This window comes from Arvicanthis niloticus, chromosome 6 (genome assembly GCF_011762505.2).
Source record: "Arvicanthis niloticus isolate mArvNil1 chromosome 6, mArvNil1.pat.X, whole genome shotgun sequence".
Classification (NCBI taxonomy): Eukaryota; Metazoa; Chordata; class Mammalia; order Rodentia; family Muridae; genus Arvicanthis; species Arvicanthis niloticus.
Window position 1 is genome coordinate 25,329,652 of NC_047663.1, and position 21,797 is coordinate 25,351,448.

Below are 21,797 nucleotides of genomic sequence, written 5' to 3' on the forward strand. Positions count from 1 at the left end.
TCCTGAGTTCAATTCCCAGCAACGACATGGTGGCTCACAACCATCTGTAATGGGATCTGATGTCCTCTTCTGGTGTGTCTGAAGAGAGAGAGTGACAGTGTACTCACATGCGTAAAAAAATAATTCTAAACCAGACCAAACACACAAAACATAGACTGTCCAACTTGACAAGCACGAGATGAAACGAAGCTAGTAACTGCTGTCGCAACCATAGTGCTTCCAGCCATAATGGCTCATGCTTGTGGCCTTGGTACTTGGGAGGCTGAGGTAGGAAGGCTACTGTGAGTTCAAGACTAGCCTGGGCTACATAGTGAGTTTCAGGTCAGCCTTGGTAACAGTGGAACATAGACAGAACAAAACAAAATTCTCTGCCACCAACAAAAGTCCCTGGAAATGCAGAGTTCACTCTTCCTTGAGACAGGGGATAGAGGAGAAGGATCCATGACCAGAAGTTGTCAGTTTTTTTGCTTCAGCCCAGCTCGTGCTTCTGGGCACCAGGAGGTGGAGGTGGTGGAACATTTTAAGCAGGAAAGGTGCTAATTTGAAACATCACCCAGGAGCTGGGATTGGTGGCTCAGGTAATGTCAGTGTTCAAGAGGCTGAGACAAAAGATTACTGAACACTGCAAATTCAAGGCTAGCCTGGACTACATAGGGTTTCAGGGATCCTGGGTATAGCATAGACACTCTGTCTCAAAAAAAGACAACTGGAGACACACAAACAGAGAGAAAGACAGAGACAGACCAACAGGCAGGTAGGCAGACAGACGGCTTAATAAGTAAAGTGCTTGCCTTGAAAGTGCCAAGGACCCACGTTTGTATTCCTGAACAATTCATGCTATAAGCCCACTGGGGATGAGATGGAGATTACCTTACTTAGGGTTTCACGGCTGTGAAAAGACAACGTAAGGCAACTCTTACAAAAACAACATTTAATTGGGGCTGTCTTACAGGTTCAAAGGTTCAGTCCACTATCATCATAGCAAGAAGGATGGAAGCATCCAGGCAGGCATGGCACTGGAGGAGTTGAGACTTCTACATCTTGTTCTGAAGGCAAACAGGAGAAGGCTAGCTTCCAGGCAGCTAGGACAAGGGTCTTAAAGCTCAAGCCCAGTGACACACTTCCTCCAACAAGGCCATACCTTCTAATAGTGCCACTCCCTGGGCCAAGCATATTAAGCCGCCATAGATACAGGGAGTGTCTTGGACCTCACTGGCCAGCTAGCCTATAGATGTTCCAGGCCAGTAAGACCCTATCTCAAACAAAAGATAGAAGGTTCCAGAGGAAAGATACCTGAGGTTGTCCTCTGACCTCCACATGAAAACATACACATGTACACACACCCCCACACCGACCCACCCATATACACAAATACGCACACACAGACCAGGCAAAGGAAAAGCTACAGCGGAGGCCAGGGGCCTGAAAGCTGGGATGTCAGTCAGCAGGGCTAGCGCCTTCTCAGGGACTCAGAGATACTGTCTGCCTCTGCCGGTTTATGGCATGCTGGACATTCCTGGCTGTGGAGGCCTCCCGTCAGTTTGCCCACCACTCATAGCAAACGGCTGACCCATTTCCCACAGTGCTTTTCCCTGTGGCCAACTTTCTTGTTCACACAAGGAACCAGTTGAATCTGCCAAGTCCCTGCTTCCAAATAAGGCCACAGTTCCAGGAACTAAAAACATTGTGTGTGTGTGTGTGTGTGTGTGTGTGTGTGTGTGTGTGTGTGTGTCTGTCTGTCTGTCTGTCTGTCTGTCTGTTCCATGGTTTACATGGGTTCCAGGGATCAGACTCAGGCAAAGTGTCTTTACCCCCTGAGACATCTTTTGTTTTGTTTTTGAGACAGGGTTTCTCTGTGAAACAGCCCTGGCTGTCCTGGAACTCACTCTATAGACCAGGCTGGCCTCGAACTCACAGAGATCTGCCTATCTCTGCTTCTCAAGTGCTGGGATCAAAGGCGTGCGCCACCACACCTAGCTCACCTGAGCCATCTTCCTGGCCCAAACAAGTTAACTTTTGTTAACCCCCCCCTCAGCCCCCCAGGTCCTTGGTCAGTGCTCACGTCTAAACCCAGGATTGACTTTCTGCATGCTAGGCACCCACTCTACCCCTGAGCTACATCCCCCTCCTATGGAGATGGACCTTTTGGAGCAACATGAGTCAATATATAGCAGTGGCTATGAGCTTTCCCCAGAGCTTGAGAACCTGTATTTTTCAATGAGTGGTCACAGGCCAAAGTCTAGGACAGTCTTTATTGGAGCTTGGAATGTAATAGCAATTCACCTGACTCAGGCAAACTGAGAAAATAAGCAGCAACAGGAACAGACACCAGCAGCAGTGGAGGTGCCCCGGCTACATTAGGATCCCTGCTTGCCGGCAAGCAGGACACACACACACACACACACACACACACACACACACTCCTACACAAACTTACACTCACACTGGCTCACTCCCTCCTGGGTGAATCTGAGGCCAGGCACCCCAGACTGCTCCCCACCTCTTGGGGCTTCTGCTGAGCTGAGCCTGAAGGGACCACCGGTGGAGCAGCGATGGAGAAGCTGGAAGCTGCATGGGCTTTGCAGTTTGGGAGAAGGCGATGCAGGACAAGGGATGGGTCAGGGCACAGGGAAGATGCTGAAGAGAGGATGGGAAAGGGGGCGTCTCTTCTCCTTCACTCATTCCAACCTTACAGCACAGCCAGCGCCCTGGGCACGGGGAAGTCTGGGTAGCATCAAGGGGCCCTCTGTGTCCAAGGAAGGCACTGAAATGGGGAGCAGATCTGGGGAACCTGGCATCTCTCCCAAACACTCCCAGATGAGGAAAATGGCTGAGCGAGAAGGGTCTGACATGCCAGATTTGGGGAAACAAAACGGTGAAAGCACAGATTCCACTTCCACCTCAGTGGTGGAACGGGAGTGTGCTGAGATACCCCTCTGGCCAGCAGAGGGGGAAAGGGCTGGAGCCGAGGCTGCCCCTTTGCACTCAAGGGCAACGAGAGGGAGCCTGACCTCACCCATGTGTCCATAGTAGGAGTTGGGGCAGGAGTGAGGACCTAGAGTCTCCTGCCCCGAGGCCAGGGTTACCAGAGCACAGCTCCATCCAGGTTCCCATAGCCTGGCTCAGCACGCAGCCTCCAGTATGTATGGTTGGTCACCCACCACTCCTTGCCACTGCTGTCTGTCTGTCGCCTGGGGAGAAAACACACCATTAGGGGGTGGGTCCCTGGTACTGCCTCCCACAGTCACCCTACTCAATGCATAAGGGAGCCATGAGGAGCCAGGCTGCAGAGGGACCCAGAGCAGGTAGGGCTGAAGTACCTGAAGAAGCGCGCCTGGTGGACTATGTTATTTTCTTCCATCACCCTTCTCCGGTCTCGCTGGAGCTGCTCTATTCTTCTCTTCTGGGCCTCAGCAGCCTGGATGTTCCCCTCCTCCAGGTACCTGATGATCCAAGCCTCGGTCAATGCACAGGCTAGTCTCAGGGATCCCCAAAACATGAAGTCTCTGCCCCTTCCCCATTTTAGGAAGCTCCTTAAGGAGGCCATCCAGGCACTGACCTCTGGTCAGGCCGTAGCCGTGTGTCAGTGGAAGGCAGTGTCCGCTTCAGCTCTGCCGTCAGCTCATTCAGCTCCAGGGCAAACTGAGTGAACCCAAAGTTTCGCTCATGGTCTGGGGGCATCGAATCTGGGGGAAGCAAGGAGCTGGGACAGGTGAACTATGTTAGAGCCATCCTCATCCTTCCCAGCTCTCCCTGAACACCCCACTTACTGGGTTTCCAAATGCACTGGCCACCCGGTGGGGGGCCTCGGTACAGTCCCTCATGCCATTTCCCGAAGAGGCGGTGGAGGACGCGGCCACTCCTGCTAAGCACCACACCTTGTACCTCATGGATGTTGGAACTCCAGTACTTGGCCTAGGGTGGAGAAGGCAGGGCCCGAGTGAGAGGCTCTCCCCACTTCCCCAAAGTGTCTGGATCAGAGGCCTCTCTCATGGTGGAGGGGCGTGGTCAGGGTGGAGGGGCGGGGTCAGGGCAGCTTGCCTACCTTGCAAAAGGTGATTTTGCAGTGGCAAGAGCTATCTTGTGTGTTTCGGATAAGCACTTCTCCATAATGCTCGATCCAGCGCTGGCCACTCAGGATGTTGTGAATACAGGACGTCACCTTGTTCCACTCAAAGTGGTCCCCAAACCTGAGAGAGACATTCACATAGGGTAGCAGTCAGCCAGCCCAGGGAAACAAGTAAGCTTTGAAGGAAGTGTTCCCAACTTGCAGTATCAAGTCACGTGGGCCTGAAAGAAGGAGTCCCAGGGTCCTAGTGCCTGCAGAACACCAGTGAACATGTCTGCATCCATTAGAAAGTCCCTGAGTGCCCGAGTCATGGAAATAAGATACCAGAGTCACTACTACTCTCTGGTTCTGGTCTGGTTCACCAGACTCCCACTGGGTAGCTCTAGCTGACCTTGGAATTTGCTGCATAGCCCAGGTTACCTTGAACCCACAGATAGCCACTTGCTTCAGCCTTCCAAATGCTGGGATTAAAGACAGTGTGCACCATCACACCTGGCCCCTGCCACTCTTAGGAAAAGGTTACTTTCATCTTCAGCTTCAGCTGCCCATCTGTATGATGGACTGAGATGAGGGCTTCCTGTTTCTTTTCTTCTTTTTTCAAGACAGGGTTTCTCTGTGTAGCCTTGGCTGTCCTGGAACTCACTCTGTAGACCAGGCTAGCCTCGAACTCAGAGATCTGCCTGCCTTTGCTTCCCAAGTGCTTGGGACTAAAGGTGTGAGCCACCACAGCTGGTCAAAATGAGGGTTTTTGAACTTGGTTTGTGATCCATTTAGTCCCAAGATTCATTTAGATTTCTGTGTGTGTGTGTGTGTGTGTGTGTGTGTGTGTGTGGTACCTCGCACACATGCTGGTTTGAAGTCTCAAGTGCATTTCTTAATGTGAGTCATGATCAAAAAGTTGTGAAAGACACTTAGTCAGATGACCTCGTTAAGCCCTGCCCCCACCCTGCTCTTAGCCATCTCACTTTTTTCTTTTCTTTTTTTTTTTTTTACAGTAACTGTTGCAAATACAGGTGCCACCTGTACAAAGGTTGCCTGCTGTAACCTCCTGAAGCTCAGGGCTAGACTAGACTAGACCCCTCTACCCCTCCACAGGACTGGCCCAATGGGCAGCCAGGAGAAGGCCCACAGGCAGGCCTGGCCACTGGGATCCAGAGTACTCACCTGGGCAGGCTGACGTTGACTGTCCCCACAGGCACAATCTCCAGGGATTTGCCCCAGAACTTGTTCTTCCATTTCATATCTGGAGTTCAGTGGTGGGAGGGGCAGGGAGCAACAGAGATAAGGCCAGAGTGATCCAGAGTGTTCCAGCCACCCCCACCCTGCTATCCCTGACCTTCATGGTCATCCAGCCCCACATCCCTCACCTTGCCAAAAGATGAAGTTCTCAGATTCTGCGTGACACGCGGAGATCGGGGGATGATGGGAGACCTTGATGAGTAGAGAAATCCTTAACACTGTTCTTAAGGAGCTTGGGGTCTTTTCCGAACATGCCTCCCTCCACCCTAATTTCTCTGACTCCGATTTAGTGTGACGAGACTCAGTTAATTACAAGTCTTTTGTTCCCGATACCTCCTGTCCCATCCAAGTCCGCATTCTCTCCTCCCCACGGGGCCCTGTGTTGTCCTCGCTCATCTGCCTTGCTGGCTAACCCTGGCCAGCCCTGTCGATAGAGCCCTTACCAGTCCTGCTTTGGGCAGGCATTCCCTGCAATGCACCAAAGAGGGCCTCCAGCCTATGCCCTGAAACCCGGCCCGCCCCGAGGACCCGCTTCCTTCTCCATCTGCCTCCTCCTGCCTGATCACTGTTGGCTGTACTCCACACCCTGAAAACTTTTGGCCTTTTACTCGCTCACTTGGAAACGGCTTCACGTCTGCAACCTCCAAAGTGGGCGCTCCTACAGCCTCACCTCCCTGTCTCCACGTCTGCAACCTCCAAAGTGGGCGCTCCTACCTCCTCACCTCCCTGTCTCCAAAGTGGGCGCTCCTACCTCCTCACCTCCCTGTCTCCAAAGTGGGCGCTCCTACCTCCTCACCTCCCTGTCTCCAAAGTGGGCGCTCCTACCTCCTCACCTCCCTGTCTCCAAAGTGGGCGCTCCTACCTCCTCACCTCCCTGTCTCCATGTTCCCTGTTTTTCCCTGACTCTGGCTGCAGCCAAGACTTTCTCCTTACTATTCTGCTTTCTCCCGGCCTGCAGACAGCATCCTGGCTTCCCTTCCTTCTACCCAGCACCGCTACCCTCCCACCTAGCATCCTTGGCCACTCGCTCCCCTCACTCGCCAGATGTACCAGTGCATGGCTTGGTGGGTAAACACACTTGTCACAGTGGAGGGGAGGGGGGGCTGGAGAGATGGCTCAGCGGTTAAGAGCACTGACTGCTCTTCCAGAGGTCCTGAGTTCAATTCCCAGCAACCACATGGTGGCTCACAACCATCTGTAATGGGATCTGATGCCCTCTTCTGGTGTGTCTGAAGACAGCAACAGTGTACTAACATATAAATAAATCTTAAAAACAACCAAAAAAAAGCATGCTTGTCACCAACCCTGATAACCTGAGTTTGATCTCTAGAACCTACGTGGTAGAAGGAGAGGACAGACTCCACAAGATGCCCTCTGACTTCCATATGTGTGCTGCATGTGGAACATATGTCCATATACACATATAAACATCATAAAATGAAATAATCAACTTTTTTTAAAAGCAAAGGCTGAAGAGATGGTTCAGCAGTTAAAAGCACTGATTGCCATTGCAGAGAACCTTAATTCAGTTCCCAGAACCCATATCAGACAGCTCACAACTGTCTGTAACCCTAGTTCCGAGGGATTTAGCAATCTCTTCTGGCCTTTGTGGCTACCTGCACACACGTGGCATATGCTCATAGACACATACATCATAAATAAAAATAATAAATAAAATTTTGGGAACTGGAGAGTTGTCTCAGTAGTTAAGAACACTGTCTGCCCTTTTAGAGAACCTAGTTTTGGTTCCCAGCACCCACATGGAGGTTCACAACAGCTTGTAACTCCAAGTTCCAGGAGCTCTGACACCCTCTTCTGGCCTCCATAAACATGGCACATAGGTGTATGTGTAGGCAAAACACAGACACAGATATAATAAAAAGAAATAAATGTTAAGAAAAAAACGTGGCCGGACAGTCACTCTGTGCATCAATCCCTGCCTTCAACCTTGTGTGGACACAAGACCTAGAGAGGGAAGGCCCAGTTCCATCTAGGCCCTGGGCGCTCAGCCATCTTCTAAGACCCTAAACCCAAGCCACCCGTTATGCCCTTTGCTCCTACAGTCGGAGGGAGAACAAGAGCAGGAGAAGGTAACTCCATCCACTCGGCCTCATCCCTGCTCCTCTCCACTGTGCAGCAGGCTCTCTCCCCCCCCCCCCACTACTCCTCGGCTCCTCACACCTTTCCCTGCAGTCCTTCCCTCTGCATGGCCCCTTCTCCTGTTTCTCCCATCCTAGGCAGCAAGCTTTCCCTTTATTTTCCCACAGAAACACTCATAGCACTTTTATTCATAGTCTCCCAAACAGGAAACAATTCAAATGCCAATCAAAAAGAAAATGAGCAAATTGCCATGTGTCCACACAAAGGGACATTCAGTAATAAAGGGACAGAACTATTGTCACACTCGGCCATATGAATAAGGCTTTATACTGAGTGACGGGAGCCATCAGCAAGAGCACAGATTCTATGACCACACTGTGAGTCTTCCCTTTCTGGATGTGTACGTCTCTGCTGGCACCCATGGCCATCATTTCTGGCAGGACACTAGTTGCAGTGGTCTACCCGTGAGTCAGAACGGGAGGCTTCTGATGTACGCTTTATTCTGCTGTGTAAAATTTTCATTCTCTTGCTGGCACACACCTTTAATCCCTGTTCTCAGGAGGCAGAGGCAGGTTCAAGGCTAGCCAGGGTTACATGGTAAGACCCTGCCTCGGAAAAACAAAGCAAATCACCACCAACAGAAACTAATGTGTCTCAGCCTTTCACATCCCCTCTGGCAACCACACCCTTGTCTTCTCTTTCCTTGTAATAACATTTCTTGAAAACCGTCTACATTTTTTATAATTCTGAATTCATTTTTTTTTTCCTTAAAAAATTATGTGGGGCTGGAGAGATGGCTCAGTGGTTAAGAGTACCGACTGCTCTTCCAGAGGTCCTGAGTTCAATTCCCAGCAACCACATGGTGGCTCACAACCACCTGTAATGAGATCTGATGCCCTCTTCTGGTGTGTCTGAAGACAACGACAGTGTACTCACATACATAAAATAAATAAATCTTTTAAAAACAAATTATGTGAATAAGTGAGTGCCCACATGTATGTACATGTACCATGTGTCTGCAAAGATTAGAAGAGGGCATCGGATCTCCTAGAACTGGAGTTACGCTCGGTGGTGAGCCACATCATGGTGCCAGGTACTAAACCTGGGTCCTCTGGGTATTCTTCACCCCTAAGCCATCTCTCTAATCCCTAGTTTCAAATTATATGTGTGTATGTGTGCACGCATATGTATACAGACAAACATACACACATACATATAAATATACTTATGCATTCAGGGGTGGAAAGATGGATCAGCAGTTAAGAGCATATTCTGGGTCAGGCAGTGGTGGCACACGCCTTTAATCCCAGCACTTTGGAGGCAAAGGCAGGAGGATTTCTGAGTTCAAGGCCAGTCTGGTCTACAGAGTGACTTCCAGGACAGCCAGGGCTACACAGAGAAACCAAAAATAAATAAATAAATAAATACATAAATAAATAAATAAATAAATAACATATTCTGGGAACCTCTTCAGAACATCTTGTAACTACAGCTTCAAACAAATCTAACCCTCTTCTGTCCTCCATGGGGACTGCACTCATATGATCTCCCTCTCTCTCTCTCTTTCTCTCTCTCTTTCTCTCTCTCTCTCTCTCTCTCTCTCTCTCTCTCTCTCTCTCTCACACACACACACACACACACACACAAACACACACACACACTTTAAAAAATTAAATGACTATGCTGCTGGAGAGATCGCACGCCACGTAAAAGCACTGACTGCTTCTCCAGAGATCTTTCTACATAAACAAATACATTCAAGTTCAATTTCCAGTATCCACATGGCAGCTTACAAACATCTATTACTCCAGTTCCAAGGAATCTGATGATTCCTTGTCCTCTTGTCCTCTTGTCCTCTGCAGAATCAGGTAGGCAAGTACTGTACAGACACGTGCCGGCAAAACACACACACACACACACACATAAAACTTAATGTATGTACAGACATATCTATATATGTCTGTTCATCTTACGTGTGCATGTACACAAAAGCATGTGTGTGTAGGTCAGAGGACAGTTTGTAGGAGATGGTTTTCTCTTTCTTCCATGTAGGTCCTGGGGATTGAACTCAAGTCATCAGGCTTAGGGGCAGGCCCCTTTACCTGCTGAGCCATCACACTGGCCCTTTCTAGATTTATCCTTATTTTTTAACTTTCACTCTTCTTGGGGAAAGGAGAGGTGGGGGGAAGGACTAGAAGGAGAGGAGGGAGGGGAAACTGTAAGTCTCAATGTAATATATGTGAGAAGAATAAAGTTTAAAACAAAACAAAAAACCTTTCACTCTTGTCAGGGTTGGGCAACCTTTTTTGGAGGGGGGGAAATGGTTGAGGCAGGGTCTCTCTCTACAGTCCTGGCTATCCTAGAATTCGCTGTGGGGACCACTGGCCTCAAACTCACAGAGATCTTCCTCCCTTTACCTCCCTAGTAATAGGGTTAAAGGCATGTGCCACCATACCTACCCTTGTCCAACCTTTTGATGTGGCAATGTGATGTCATCACAAATGTGTTGGGCTGCAGTTGTCCACGGATGCAGTCAGCCAGTGGCTGCAAGCTGGATGCACCTGCTACTCTCTCTATGACTTCATCTCTGCCCTGTCCTTTCTGTCCTCCACTCAAAAAGACAGCCCCTTGTCCCATAGGCCACTGCCCCTCCTGGGTGACACACTCCCCAGGGGGTCCTGATTTTCCCACCTTCTAAGCTGGAACCCACTGATTTGTCACCTCTTCCCAGGCCCAGGTCTGCAGGCCTCAAAGCCAACATGACATTTCTCTGAGGAAGTCCCACCCAGTGGGTAACATGGTATAGCGCCTTTCTTGCCTTCTACCTTCTGTCTTGCTAGGTGGCACCTGCACTTATGCACAGAGTCTCCTTAACTAGAAAGACTGGACCGCCCAACTTTCTCCCTCAGCCCACCAGTACTGTAAGAGGCCTCTCTATACTTGGTCAGTCTCCTGCCCACACAGGCTGGCAGCTCCCCGGAGCTGAACCCTTCACACCATGGGCCGTGGTGCCCCGGCAAAGGGTCGGTCACTTCCCAGGCCCCTCTCCATATACCTGGCTGCTGAGACCTGAATTCAGCGTGCCAGGGGCTAAGTGCAGGACGTCCTCAGCCCTCAGGCAGATGACTTTAATGATCTGATAATGGCCTCTGCCAACTGTTGCACCCCAGTGCCTGACTGTTCTTCAGAGATTGCCACTGTGAGCGTGCCCGAGTCCCCCACGCCTCCCACTGTCTTCAGATTTAGAAGCAAATAAAATCCCAGAATGCACCTCACCTTCACCTACAAAGCACAGGGTTTAGCCTGCCCTGACTTCAACCCCGTCTCTAACTCTGCTGAACTTGATCCTCCTTGGCTGACACATATATGAAACAAACCAGACTTCAGCTCCTTACCCAGGCTTTCTCCAATCCACCTTCAAGATCTAGCTAGTGGTGCTGCCGCCCACAGCACACCCTGGGGTGTGGCTTTTAGGACCTCCTGACTTCGGCTTCACTGTGCCTCCCCTGAGAAGGACAGAGCTCTCCTCCATTAGCATGCCCCTGACCAGGGGCCGCTTCTTCCTGTTCTTCTCCATGCATTGGCTCCACTGACCCACCTTCTGGTCCCCACAGCCCAGGTCTTCCCCTGGCCCAGTCCTGGAAACAGTCCTCCCACCTCTGGGCTCACACCTGCTCGCTGATAAAACGGAAACCCCGGTCAGGCCGCTCGCACTCGTAGGTCTCTCCCAGGACCGGGTTGAAGGGCTTGCATCCTGCCCTGTGGTATGTGGAAGAGTAGGCGGAGACAGCAAAGGCTGCGATGTACACCTGTGGGAAGCCGAGTGCCACAGGTGTAAAGAAGCCGGGGGATGGGGACAGCAGCAAAGTCTGGGGTTTTGATGTAGTGCTCCAGCATCGGGGACCCACCCAGCGGGGACCTGGGATGACAGAAAGACAGACAGAACCGGGGGAGGAACAGGTGGCCCTGAGTGGGTACCATGCGCTCGCAGGGGTCAGCCATGCGGCTGGCCTGGTCCAGGAGGCTGCTATACTCCAGCTCCTCGCAGAGCCTCTGCAGAGTGTTGAGCGGCTCGTTGAGCTGCACCGGCATTGACACCTTGGACAGGTCTTTGCCGATGTTGTTGCGGAGAATATTCCACAGGCTCACGTCTGTCCCAGGCCCACTGGCAGCTGGCAGGCAGCGGCGGCGAGGGGGCCCCACAGCAATCCCTGGAACACATGCCCCTGGGCCAATGCAGACATTTTAGTCTCCCTCTGGATACTGGTGTTCCAGACATGCCAGGCCCACTCACTGCACAGGGCTGCCTCCTAACCTCCTGAGGCATCCCAGCGTTGCCCGTTATGGGAGGTGACTGGGGTATCTGACTGCTTGTATCCTGGGGATTTGCATGGGCAGCAGGGCTAAGAACCACCTAGACAGGACAGTTCCACTGCTGTACACAAGTGCACAGAAGCTGGGCCTGAGTCCCATCCTTGACTCTGTCCCCTGATGAACAGAACAGATGCTAGGGTCCAGATCATCCACTATCCTCCCAGTATTTTGAAGGGACAGGGTCCCCTTGAGTTCCATCTCACTGTGGAGCTGAGATTAACCTTGATCTGATCCTTCTGCCTCCACCTCCCAAGTGCTGGAGTTACAGGCGTCTGCACCACTCTCAATTTATGCAGTGCTGGGGTCTGAACCCAGGGCTTTGTGCCTAGGAGGCAATGCTCTACGAAAACACACTCCCTGTTCTCAGCCATTTTTAGTGCAATGTCAAGTCCAAAGCTACTCTGCTAATGTGCTCAGGTGAACCCACAGGTCTCCCCGCCACACCCTACTAAGCCTAACAACGAAGGCCAGCACAATTCCCAAGCCTGGTCCACCCCACCCCAGGAAGTGCCTCCTCCCAATATCTCCCAATTCACGGTTCCAAGGTTAATTCTAGAGTGAGTACCCAAAGCCAATAGCCCACCAGACATAACAGACTGAGTCTTCATGATCTAGGTCATGAATAAACAGCTTCTCCACATGCATACCCAGGTTTCCCCCATCTCATGGCCCTCATCCAATTGGTACCTTTCTGATAGTGGTCAGTTCCCCTGATGTCCAGCACCTCCTCAGACAGGCTGGTGGTGATCTCGCTAGCACACGACTCTTCCTCCTCAGAACCCTGGGTGGGAAGAATTGGTAGGCAGGGGTAGACAGACTGGCAATGCCCAGGACCTGGTAAGAATGTGATGTGCTAGTCCTTTGGTGGGAAGAGAGATGACGGGGCAGGAGGGATTTTAGACCTAAGATAACGTCCTGTCACTGCTGGTACCAACTTGTAGAAAGAGCTTGGGAACTTGAGACACAGAGGAAAGAGAAGTTGTTGGTGCTGAGATCCAGAGTCTGGGTCAAAGGACCATGAAAGCTGAAAGGGGGTCATGGGAAGGTAACTTCAGAGAGCAGACAGGTGAGGCACATCCAACAAGGAGACGAGGTTTCTGGAGTCACACAGATTTAACAGAGCAGGGTGCACTCTCAGAGATGGCTGCTAAGGTGGTGAGCAAGGACCCAGGAATCTCCAAGCCCCACCCCCATCCTGCCCAAATTCCTTCTCTCCTGCTGCCAGCTCCCTCCCTCACCTCATTCTCGGAAGAACTGGCAGAGAGGAGCACCTCACAGGCATCAAAGAACTCGGTGTGGGAGTCGGCAAGAGACAGCACACTGCTCTGGGACAGCTGGGGGGTCAGCTCTCGGCCTTTCATGTACAAAGCTTCTTGCTGTGGGAGCCAGATGGGTATGAGACTTCAGAGGCCACTGGAGTGACAGTTCCTGGAGAGGGGACTGCCACACACACACACACACACACACACACACACACACACACACCGCCAAGCAGAAGTAGCAGAAGAGGGCTGGTGAGATGGCTCAATGGTTAAGAGCACTGACTGCTCTTCCGGAGGTCATGAGTTCAAATCCCAGCAACCACATGGTGGCTCACAATCATCTGTCTGTAATGAGATCTGATGCCCTCTTATGGGATGTCTGAAGACAGCGACAGTGTACTTACATATAATAAATAAATAAATAAATAAATAGTTTTAAAAAAAAAAAGAAGTAGCAGAAAAGAGAGCTTAAAGGAGAGAAAAAAACTTGGACTTAGAAGAGGCACTGAGCCAACAGAGCCTGGCTCCACCCTTCCCCCTTGCTGGCCCACTCAGTCTGGACCTGCACCCCATGGACAGGTGCAGCTGTGTCCACCTTGCAGATTAGAAGACTGAGGCTCAGGATACAAAGCTGGCATGCAATCACCACATTCAGACTCTAATCAAGCCTGGCTGAGGGACCATGAGCCCATTCATTAGATTCTTTGGGTTTTAGTTTTGTGATGCAGATATGTCCAGCCTGTGGCCCACGAGCTGTACACAAATGAAGGCAAGCTACTGCAAACCATAAACTTCCATAAAACATTGTTTCCAACTTTCTTTGTTGTTATTAACTTGATTATACATTTAGTTTGTTTGTTTGTTTCTTCAAGTCAGGGTTTCTCTGTTCAGCCCTGGCTGTTCTAGAACTCACTCTGCAGACCAGGCTGGCCTCAGATTCACAGAGATACATCTTCCTCTGCCTCCCAAGTGCTGGGACTACAGGGGTGGATCATGCTGGTCTTGGGTGTGAATTGTAATGTCAAAGGTTGGACAGGTCTGCTAAAGGGTAAGAACCAATGTCTCGTGGGCTCTGAAGTAAAAGCAAAAGTTCTCAGAAGCCAGACCTGTGGCTCAGAGGTAGACTTTTTGCCTAGCATGGGCAAAGCCCTGGGTTCACACCTCATTACTAGAACCGAACCAAACCAAACCAAGCCAAACCAAAGTAAACCAAATCAAAGTATGATGCATAAGCCATCTGCAGGATCAGTCAAGGGAACTTCGGTATTACGTGAGAGAAAGGAAAGTGGGATCCCCCACCCCCAATCCTTTCACCTATTTCTAGACTTTAAAACACAAAACCCCCCAACCTCCCCCCCCAAAAAAAGATAAAAAAATTTAAACCCTAATCCTGTCCCCTGCCCCTGGACCTCACACCTGGGAGGAAAAGCACAGGGAGGACACCATTGTCCACCCTAGATCCTCACCTCCTCCGGGTTCAGGGAACTGAAGGAGTCTGCCGTGGTGTCTGAGGAGATGGAGAGTGAGTGGAGGCGTCTCTGACCTTCCGGGGCCTCAGAAACCTGAGGCAGAGGGCGAGGGACTGGGTATGGGAATGGGAAATCCTCCCCACCTACCACCCATACCAACTCAGGGACAGCCTCTGTCAACCCCTGAGCCCTGGCACAGATTTTGCCCACGGGGCCCTCAGTCCTCAGTCTCGGCCCCTCTTTCTGATCAGCTATTATGTCCCTGAGTCTCACCGCTATCCTTGACAGCTCCGAGCCCTGGTGCAGTTCTCTCAGTCGGTCCCGTTCTGTGGTGAGGGCAACCAGGACACTGCTGAGGGAGTTGTGCACTGCCGGGGGCAGGCCAGACGGTCAAACTGTGTTTCCCCTCTAGACCTCTTGACCCCATTCCTAGCCACCACCCAGCCTGTACTCACCCTTCTGGGCCAGAGCCCAGAAACTGCGCTGCAGATGGGCATAGTCTGGAGGTGGCAGGCCACGGGGCCCAGAAGTGTCTCGAGATTCCAGGTAACGAGACAGGTTTGGAACAGAGCCATGGAGACGGCCAACCTGACAGTGAACACGAAGAGTGAAGGGGCGGCCTCCTCCAGGGCATTGCATCCCTGAAACTTGGGGCTCGCACCCCTCCTCACCCGTCCAATGGTGTCATCCTTGGCAAAGCCCTGTGTGCACCACATGCGGCTGGTCCGTTTTCCTTTCTTGGGTCTCTCAGTCGTCACTGAGGCCTGGCAAGTTGAAGAGTGATTTCAGTCACAGAGTTGGAGAGCACAGATCACCCAGGCATAGAGTGCAGCATGCTGGCAGTAACCCAAGCAAAAGGAGCAGAGAAACGGTCCAGAGACTGCTGGGTAGATATGAGGCAGGCAGGCCCGTCCCACGAAGTGATGGGGATGAGGGGCCCTGAGCAGTCCCTGCCCCCTCCCCTGACCCTTACCTGGTGTGTGGGAATCACAGGGGCAGAGGGGATTCGGTGTAGGGACTCCAGGCTCTGAAGGAGTCTGTGTAATTCCTGCAGCTTACCCTGACATTCTGAGAGCGCTGGGGGAGAAGGAAGGAGAGGACATTGATCTCCAAGAGGTACCAAAGTTCCCAGTCCCCCCACATCCCTCAGTTTCTTTCTATCCAGAGACATCACTGGCAGCCAGAAAGACTTTGACACTGTCACTGTGCTTGTCTGTCTCAGGACCGCAAGCACTTCCAGTTCTCTGATGTAGCTGCTTCTGATTTTCTGGGAGGCCAGTGGTCTATCCCCACCCTGTCTGCACTCTGCCCCTCACCTATTCTGCCTGTGTACAGGCCGAGTGCCTTACTCTATCTCCTTATTTATACACACTACCCTCTCTGGGTCACTATCTCAGTCTCTTACTGCAGAAATACATTTCTAGGGCAAAACGTTTCCCTGTTGCTATTCAGAAATTTTACTGTGTTGCCTGCTGCGTGCCTAAGGCACCGCCTGCTATCTTCTCTAAGTTGAAGCTCCTTGGGGCCAAGATTTGACCAAGAGGGTTTGATCATCTTGGAGGCAGAGGGGGGTCTCCCTGGCAGAAGGAAGAAGTGGTGGAGTTAACATTCTCCCTTCTTGTTGTTACTGCACAGCTCTGAGAACATGGGTCCTACCCACGGAGGCCCTGGGCCAGGCCCCCTCACCATGAGAACATCGGTCTAGGCCATCACTGTCCCTCAGCCAGGATGATACTTTCTCTCGAGGTCCAACCCCAGGTAAGGCTGAGGCACTGCCTGCTGTTAGTATCTGGGTACCAGGAGCCTGTGGGGAGTAAGTCAAGGGTTAAGAAAGATTCCCAGCTCTCTAGATCTCAGTTTCCGAAAGCCTCCACCTGATCTTCTTATCACTCCAGGGCCCATCTTACCTTCCGATGAGTGGCACTGGGCATGTCCAATCGCTGGGCCAAGCGGTGGGCTCGCAGCTGAGCCACCCAGCTATGGAACAGGTCCTGAGATTTGATCTGAAGAAGTGATGGAGGGAGATAAGAAGGGAGGGGTTGATTCCCAGGAGCAAAATATCAAGTCTCCGATCTCCAAGCAAGCAGGGAATTTCCCTAGAGCATCCAGTTTGTACAAAACCCTATCGCAGTCAGAGAGTATGACATTCCAAGCATCAGAGCTCTTAGTTCTGTATCTGTTAACAGACAACCATCGGAGTGGGCCGGCTCCTGGCTGTTTCACACAATAGAAACTTCCTTCTTGTCAAACTCTAAGAAGACCCCTCAGCTCCTATGCTTCTGCCTTGGCCACCTCTGCCAGGCCAGTGTCCACAACACTGTTCTCGGGAATGTCACCTTTAAGTGGTAAATGTTGTCTTCTGTGTCGAGGTCAATGCGCTGAGCCTTTTTGTTGATGGACATGACGGATAGCCGGACATCAATGGAGCCATGGACCTTCCCCTTGGTGATCTGGAGTGGAGGGTTGGTAGGGGCACAGGGGAATAACTTAAGGATCTCTGGAGCACAGAGTCACCATCTCCTTGAGGCTACTCCAGTCTCAAGGGTCAAGCACCTCAAGTCATATATAAAAGGGCTTGTTTGTAATCTCATGTACAGAACATTACGCTCTGTCCAACTTCATCCAGGTCTGAGAGGTCACAAAAATACCACCGCCCCTAGGCATTTACATGGTGGAAGAAGGATCCCCTGCTCCTGAAAGGAACCTGAGAGTCCAGCTTTGTTTCTTGTTCCCAGCACAAGAGGAGGACAAGGTCTAAGGTGACAAAGCTCCTGTTTCTTGGGTACTTGGTTTGCAATGGGCATCATTCAGATAGTTCCACAGGTGGCTGAGCCCCCCACCCCGTGTCAGCAGGAAGGAGGGTGAGTCTCAGGGAAGCAGTTGTCTCGTGGTGTTTTGGGTTCTAGGAGCCACAGAGAAAACCAAATGCAAACCTGCTCATTTCTAATTGTAAAAGGTAGAGTTTCTACACAGAACCTATATATACAATCTCTGTGTGTCCTTTAAGCATTTCTAGATGATTTCTAATACCTAATGGCAAGCGGCGGGCACACTATGGGATTGGCCGTTCTAGTGCTTAGGGAATCATAACAAGAAGAGAAAACCTGTATGTGTTTAGTACAGATGTATTTTGAAAATGTGGTGTGTGTGTGTGTGTGTGGTGTGTGTGGTGTGTGGTATGTGTGTGTATGTGTGTGTGTGTGTGGTGTGTGGTGTGTGGTATGTGTGTGTGTGGTGTGTGGTATGTGTGTGTGGTGTGTGTGTGGTATGGTTGTGTGTGTGTTGTGTGTGTATGTGTGTGTGTGTGGTGTGGTTGTGGTTGTGTGTGTGTTGTGTGTGGTATGTGTGTATGTGTGTGTGTGGCATTGTGTGTGGTGTGTGTGTGGTGTGTGGTGTGTGTGTGGATATGTGTGTGTGGCGTATGTGTATGTGTGTGTGGTGTGGTGTGTGTGTGTGGTGTGTGTGGTGTGGTATGTGTGTGTGTGTGGTGTGGTTGTGTGTGTGTTGTATGTGTTGTGTGTGTATGTGTGTGTGTGGTGGTGGGTGTGGTGGTGGGTGTGGTGGTGGGTGTGGTATGGTTGTGTGTGTGGTGTGTGGTATGTGTGTATGTGTGCACGGCATTGTGTGTATGTGGTGTGTGTGTATGTGTGTGTATGGTGTGGTGTGTGTGTGTGTGTTGTGTGTGTGTGTGTTGTGTCTGGTGTGTGTGTGGTATGTGTGATGTGTGTGTGATGTGTGTGTGTGTGAATTGTTGAATCTGCAGATATGGAGCCTAAGGATGCAGAAAGCCAACTGTAACTTGACTGAGGTTGCTGAAAGGTGGAACCGAGTGAGACTCATACCCTGCTTTGGCTAACCCAAGACTCCCTCCACTGCTCAGAACATCCTGGGGCAGGCTCCCCCACACCCCAAGACCAGAATCTGACTCACATCTTGTCGAGTCGTGGCATAGTGGAGGATTCCATCATCGAGCACGAAGTACCTCTGTCCCGGAGGGACAGAACCAGGCAGCCCGGACAATGAGGGGTGGAGTGTAGGGAGAGAACAAACACATACATTTTTCTTCTCCTTTCCACACAGGAATACCAGGGCTGTCCAGCAGCCTCCTGCATGTAGCTCCTCCCATCCCCTGCCACCCTACCTTGTGCCAGCCCTTAAGAGGCCACTTCCTCTTCTTGAGCAGGTGTCCTTCCTGTCTCTCAGGCATGATGTCGTCTGTTCCTAGCCTGCCCCGGGGCTCCTCCACCACCTCCCACAGCTCGGAGGCCTGAAGTCCAGGGTAGATGGAGAACAGCAGCTGGTGAGCCCACTACCTCAGTCCACCCCCCAAGGACCCAAGCTCAGCCCACCCTCCACTGCTCTTAGACTCAGACCTGCTGGGTACTGCTGGGCTTTGAAGACTGAGTACTCTCAGCCAGGGAGGGAGTGTCCCTTTCCTGGAAGTCCATGAGGAAGAAGTCACTCCTGATGAGGACAGCAGAGCAGGGTGGGATGGGGAGAATGTCACCTTGTCTTGGGGGAACCCTTGAAGCAAGAGAGAGAAACCCATAAGTACCACCATACTGCCATGTGTCCCACCGCTGGTCCCTCCCACACTAAAACACACATCTCCCACTCACATGCCATCCCCACACCCCAGTATGCCCTGACTACCCCTGGGCCTGGGCAGCAACACCCAATCCAATCCCCACTGTGGCCACTGCACCCAATGTGTGCCTATGCCTTGGACATACACCCCAGGTATCCAGGAAACGTGTTTGTGAGGCTGGGGAGTGAAGAAAGAAGAGGGTCCAAGAAAAGATGGAGGGGCTCAGAGACTAGGTGGGCAGAGCTCCTCAGCTCAGCTGCCTCTTCCTCCAGGATCTCTTTGCCTATATCTGTGGCTTTGCCACCCCTCTGCCATAGCTGCTCTGCAAACCTACCCTCAAACTTCTACTAATTGGCCCCCTATTGCTGCCAATTCTCATGCTCCCATTTTCTGCATGGGGAAACTGAGGCCTGACACAGTCCTATTTTCCCACGCCTCTTCTCACCAGACATGTCTGAGGATACCTACCTTGGACTCTCTTCCCTGCAAAGCCTCACCAGCCCCTTGCTACCATGTTAGTCCTCTGTTTTCCTGAGAAGCACCTCCCACCCAGAAGGAGCAGGACACTGGCCGGCTGAGACACTGTGGGTGGGAGAAGAGGTGGCCAAGAACATGTCGTAGTCCACCCAGGTCCTGCAGCAGTGCCCACAGGCGCCCTTGGCACCGGCTCTGGCCATCCTGGCTCCGCCAGGAGATCAATAATGCATGAGGTGGGGTGTGTGTGTGTGTGTGTGTGTGTGTGTGTGTGAAGGGGGAGGGGACTGGAGAGATGATGTTGCCCTGTGTCTGGGGAAGCAGCTCAGAGCTTCATGCAGCTAGCAAGCACCTGAGGAGTTGAGGCCCAGAAGGGGCAAGGAAGTGACAGTGTAAATGTGGCCAGGAGGTCACAGCATAAGAGACCGGCCCAAGGGGAAACTCCTGCATTTAGCCATTTAAAGTTTCAAAACTCTTCCGGTGCTGGGGTATTTCTATGCCCTTGTCCTGGCTGCTAGGACCCTGGCCATTTGCTGCTGGCTCCCGGCAGAGGTGGGAGGTGTCTACCAGTAGGAAGGAGAGGTCGAGCGAGCCAGGTGAGTGCGGCCCCCTCCCCCGCCCCAACCACCTCCATTCTCAGCGCCTTAACCAGAGGAGTAGACCCACCAGCTCCAGAGGAGAGGAAGCCCTCCCGGGAATGTCAGATAGTGTCAGCAAGGCCCCCTTACCCCAGAATCCATGGACGCCAGTGCTTCTTGGTCTGTTCGCTGATGTGCCTCTGAGACGCTGTCTCCGAGTCACCGGCTACCTTTTCACAGAGCTGAGCAGTGGCAGCAGCTACTGCAGGAACCAGGAAGGAAGGAGACGTCTGAGCCTCCCCTCCAGCCGGATCTCCCCACCTGCCCCTCCCCCGTTGCCTCCTCCCGCCAAGCTCCGGGCTGCCGCTCAGCTCTGCCCCCCTGCTCTCGGGAGGACTAAGGACGGAGTGGTACCGAATGACTTGGAAATGAGGGGCACAGTCCCCACTGGGCATAGTTCCACATGCTTCAGCGGACTAGACAACTGCTGGCTTCAAGCCATTGGAGGCGAAGGATTTATCCAGACTAACATGGCCTTGACCCCAGTGAACACTCAGAGCATTTCCTTATTCACCCTGCCTCTCAATTACACCTGAAATAGATGGCACATTTTGGACCAGCAAAGATATCAGGTTGACTGGGAAGGAACAGAAACACCCTCCCACCCCACCCCCACATACTCTGGGACATGACAATCTGTGCCAGGAGCACAGTCAGCAGGCAGGAGGGACAGCTGAAGCCCCACAGAGGCTCAGTGAGAGCAATGGCAATGCCCTAGCAGATCGGTCCATGGCAATCAGGAAGTATGAGTGCAGGCAGTCTCTAGGAGCAGAGATGCAGATAGGTGGGAACGGCTATATAGTCATGGGCTGGCAGTTATAAAAGAAAGCCAATTTGGGGGCCCCTCCCCTGACCCTCGAACACCTTTACTCCACTAAGTTCAGTTGCTGAAGTAATTAAGAATTGCCTCTTAAGACCTACAATTCATTCAAATGGATGAGCACAGATTTGGTGCCTGAGAAATGGCAGCACTGGCAGGATTTGGCTATGATGGAAGGCTCTCCTGTGGCCTCAGAGATGATGTGGGCCAGTCACCCGCTCCACCTTTTCAGACTTCAAAGTCGTACACATCACGGAGCTATCTGCTGTCTGGGCTCCCTTCAAAACCTCAGAATGGATCTAGCCTCCCAGGAGGGAGGGGTGCCCTGGGGAACAGCAGGCAGGCCTCTGGAGGCAGAGCCACAAAGTGGCACCAGCAGCTACTCTGACATCCAGAGCCTCAAGGGCCTTTTTAAATGATTGAGTGACCCTGAGCATCTGCAGAGGGTTGGGGGGGCGGGGGGGTGGACTGTGGGAAGTTGGTCATGGCCCAGGCCAGAGGATAGTTGCTGCAGATCTTCAACTGTTCAGGACTAAAGACGCCATGGCAGTGCTCCAAATCCGGTAAGGACCGCTAAGGAGTCACTCTACATTCAACCCTGATCCACTCAGGATCAAGGACAAGGACAGGCCACAGGCTAGAAGTGCTGCTCCCCAAGACTCAGGGAGGGCCTCCTGCCACAACCCTGAGCCAGAGCCCATATTAAATGCTAACTCTAGTTCCCCTAGTCTTCAGAAGAAAAGCATGTAAGGCGAAGTATCTGT

At 51.8% G+C, this 21,797-nt stretch overlaps 1 protein-coding gene across 3 annotated transcripts; it reads right to left on the minus strand.

The window, feature by feature from the left end:
- Window positions 1–2,233: 2,233 nt before the first annotated feature.
- Osbpl7 (oxysterol binding protein like 7) lies at window positions 2,234–20,482 on the minus strand. Of its 3 annotated transcripts, XM_076935888.1 has the most exons (24): window positions 20,304–20,396; window positions 19,570–19,683; window positions 18,887–19,037; window positions 18,655–18,780; window positions 18,444–18,497; window positions 16,850–16,963; window positions 16,421–16,516; window positions 16,200–16,317; window positions 15,487–15,590; window positions 15,185–15,277; window positions 14,969–15,101; window positions 14,787–14,881; window positions 14,511–14,606; window positions 13,021–13,158; window positions 12,470–12,563; window positions 11,387–11,634; window positions 11,080–11,217; window positions 5,437–5,500; window positions 5,234–5,312; window positions 4,046–4,190; window positions 3,771–3,915; window positions 3,560–3,686; window positions 3,321–3,443; window positions 2,929–3,191 (listed from the first exon to the last, which is right to left on the minus strand). In XM_076935888.1, exons 3-24 carry the CDS (start codon window positions 18,959–18,961, stop codon window positions 3,083–3,085), a joined length of 2,514 nt encoding a protein of 837 aa, XP_076792003.1. In that variant the 5' UTR covers window positions 18,962–19,037; window positions 19,570–19,683; window positions 20,304–20,396; the 3' UTR covers window positions 2,929–3,082. The 3 variants fall into 3 exon arrangements, 2 of the variants coding, with proteins under 2 accessions (XP_034362881.2, XP_076792003.1); XM_034506990.2 differs by lacking the exon at window positions 19,570–19,683 and having other exon boundaries at window positions 2,234–3,191; window positions 20,304–20,482; XR_013111060.1 differs by lacking the exons at window positions 2,929–3,191; window positions 19,570–19,683 and having other exon boundaries at window positions 3,560–3,703; window positions 20,304–20,473.
- Window positions 20,483–21,797: the final 1,315 nt, after the last annotated feature.

Excerpts from the sequence above, each read along its gene's own strand:
- Osbpl7 (XM_034506990.2), bottom strand. The coding sequence starts at position 18,961 with ATGGACTTCCAGGAAAGGGACACTCCCTCCCTGGCTGAGAGTACTCAG. Across the intron at positions 14,607-14,786 it reads CGGAGCTGTCAAGGATAGCG|GTTTCTGAGGCCCCGGAAGG; the intron begins GTGAGACTCAGG and ends CCTCTGCCTCAG. Across the intron at positions 3,687-3,770 it reads CCAGTGCATTTGGAAACCCA|ATTCGATGCCCCCAGACCAT; the intron begins GTAAGTGGGGTG and ends TGCTTCCCCCAG.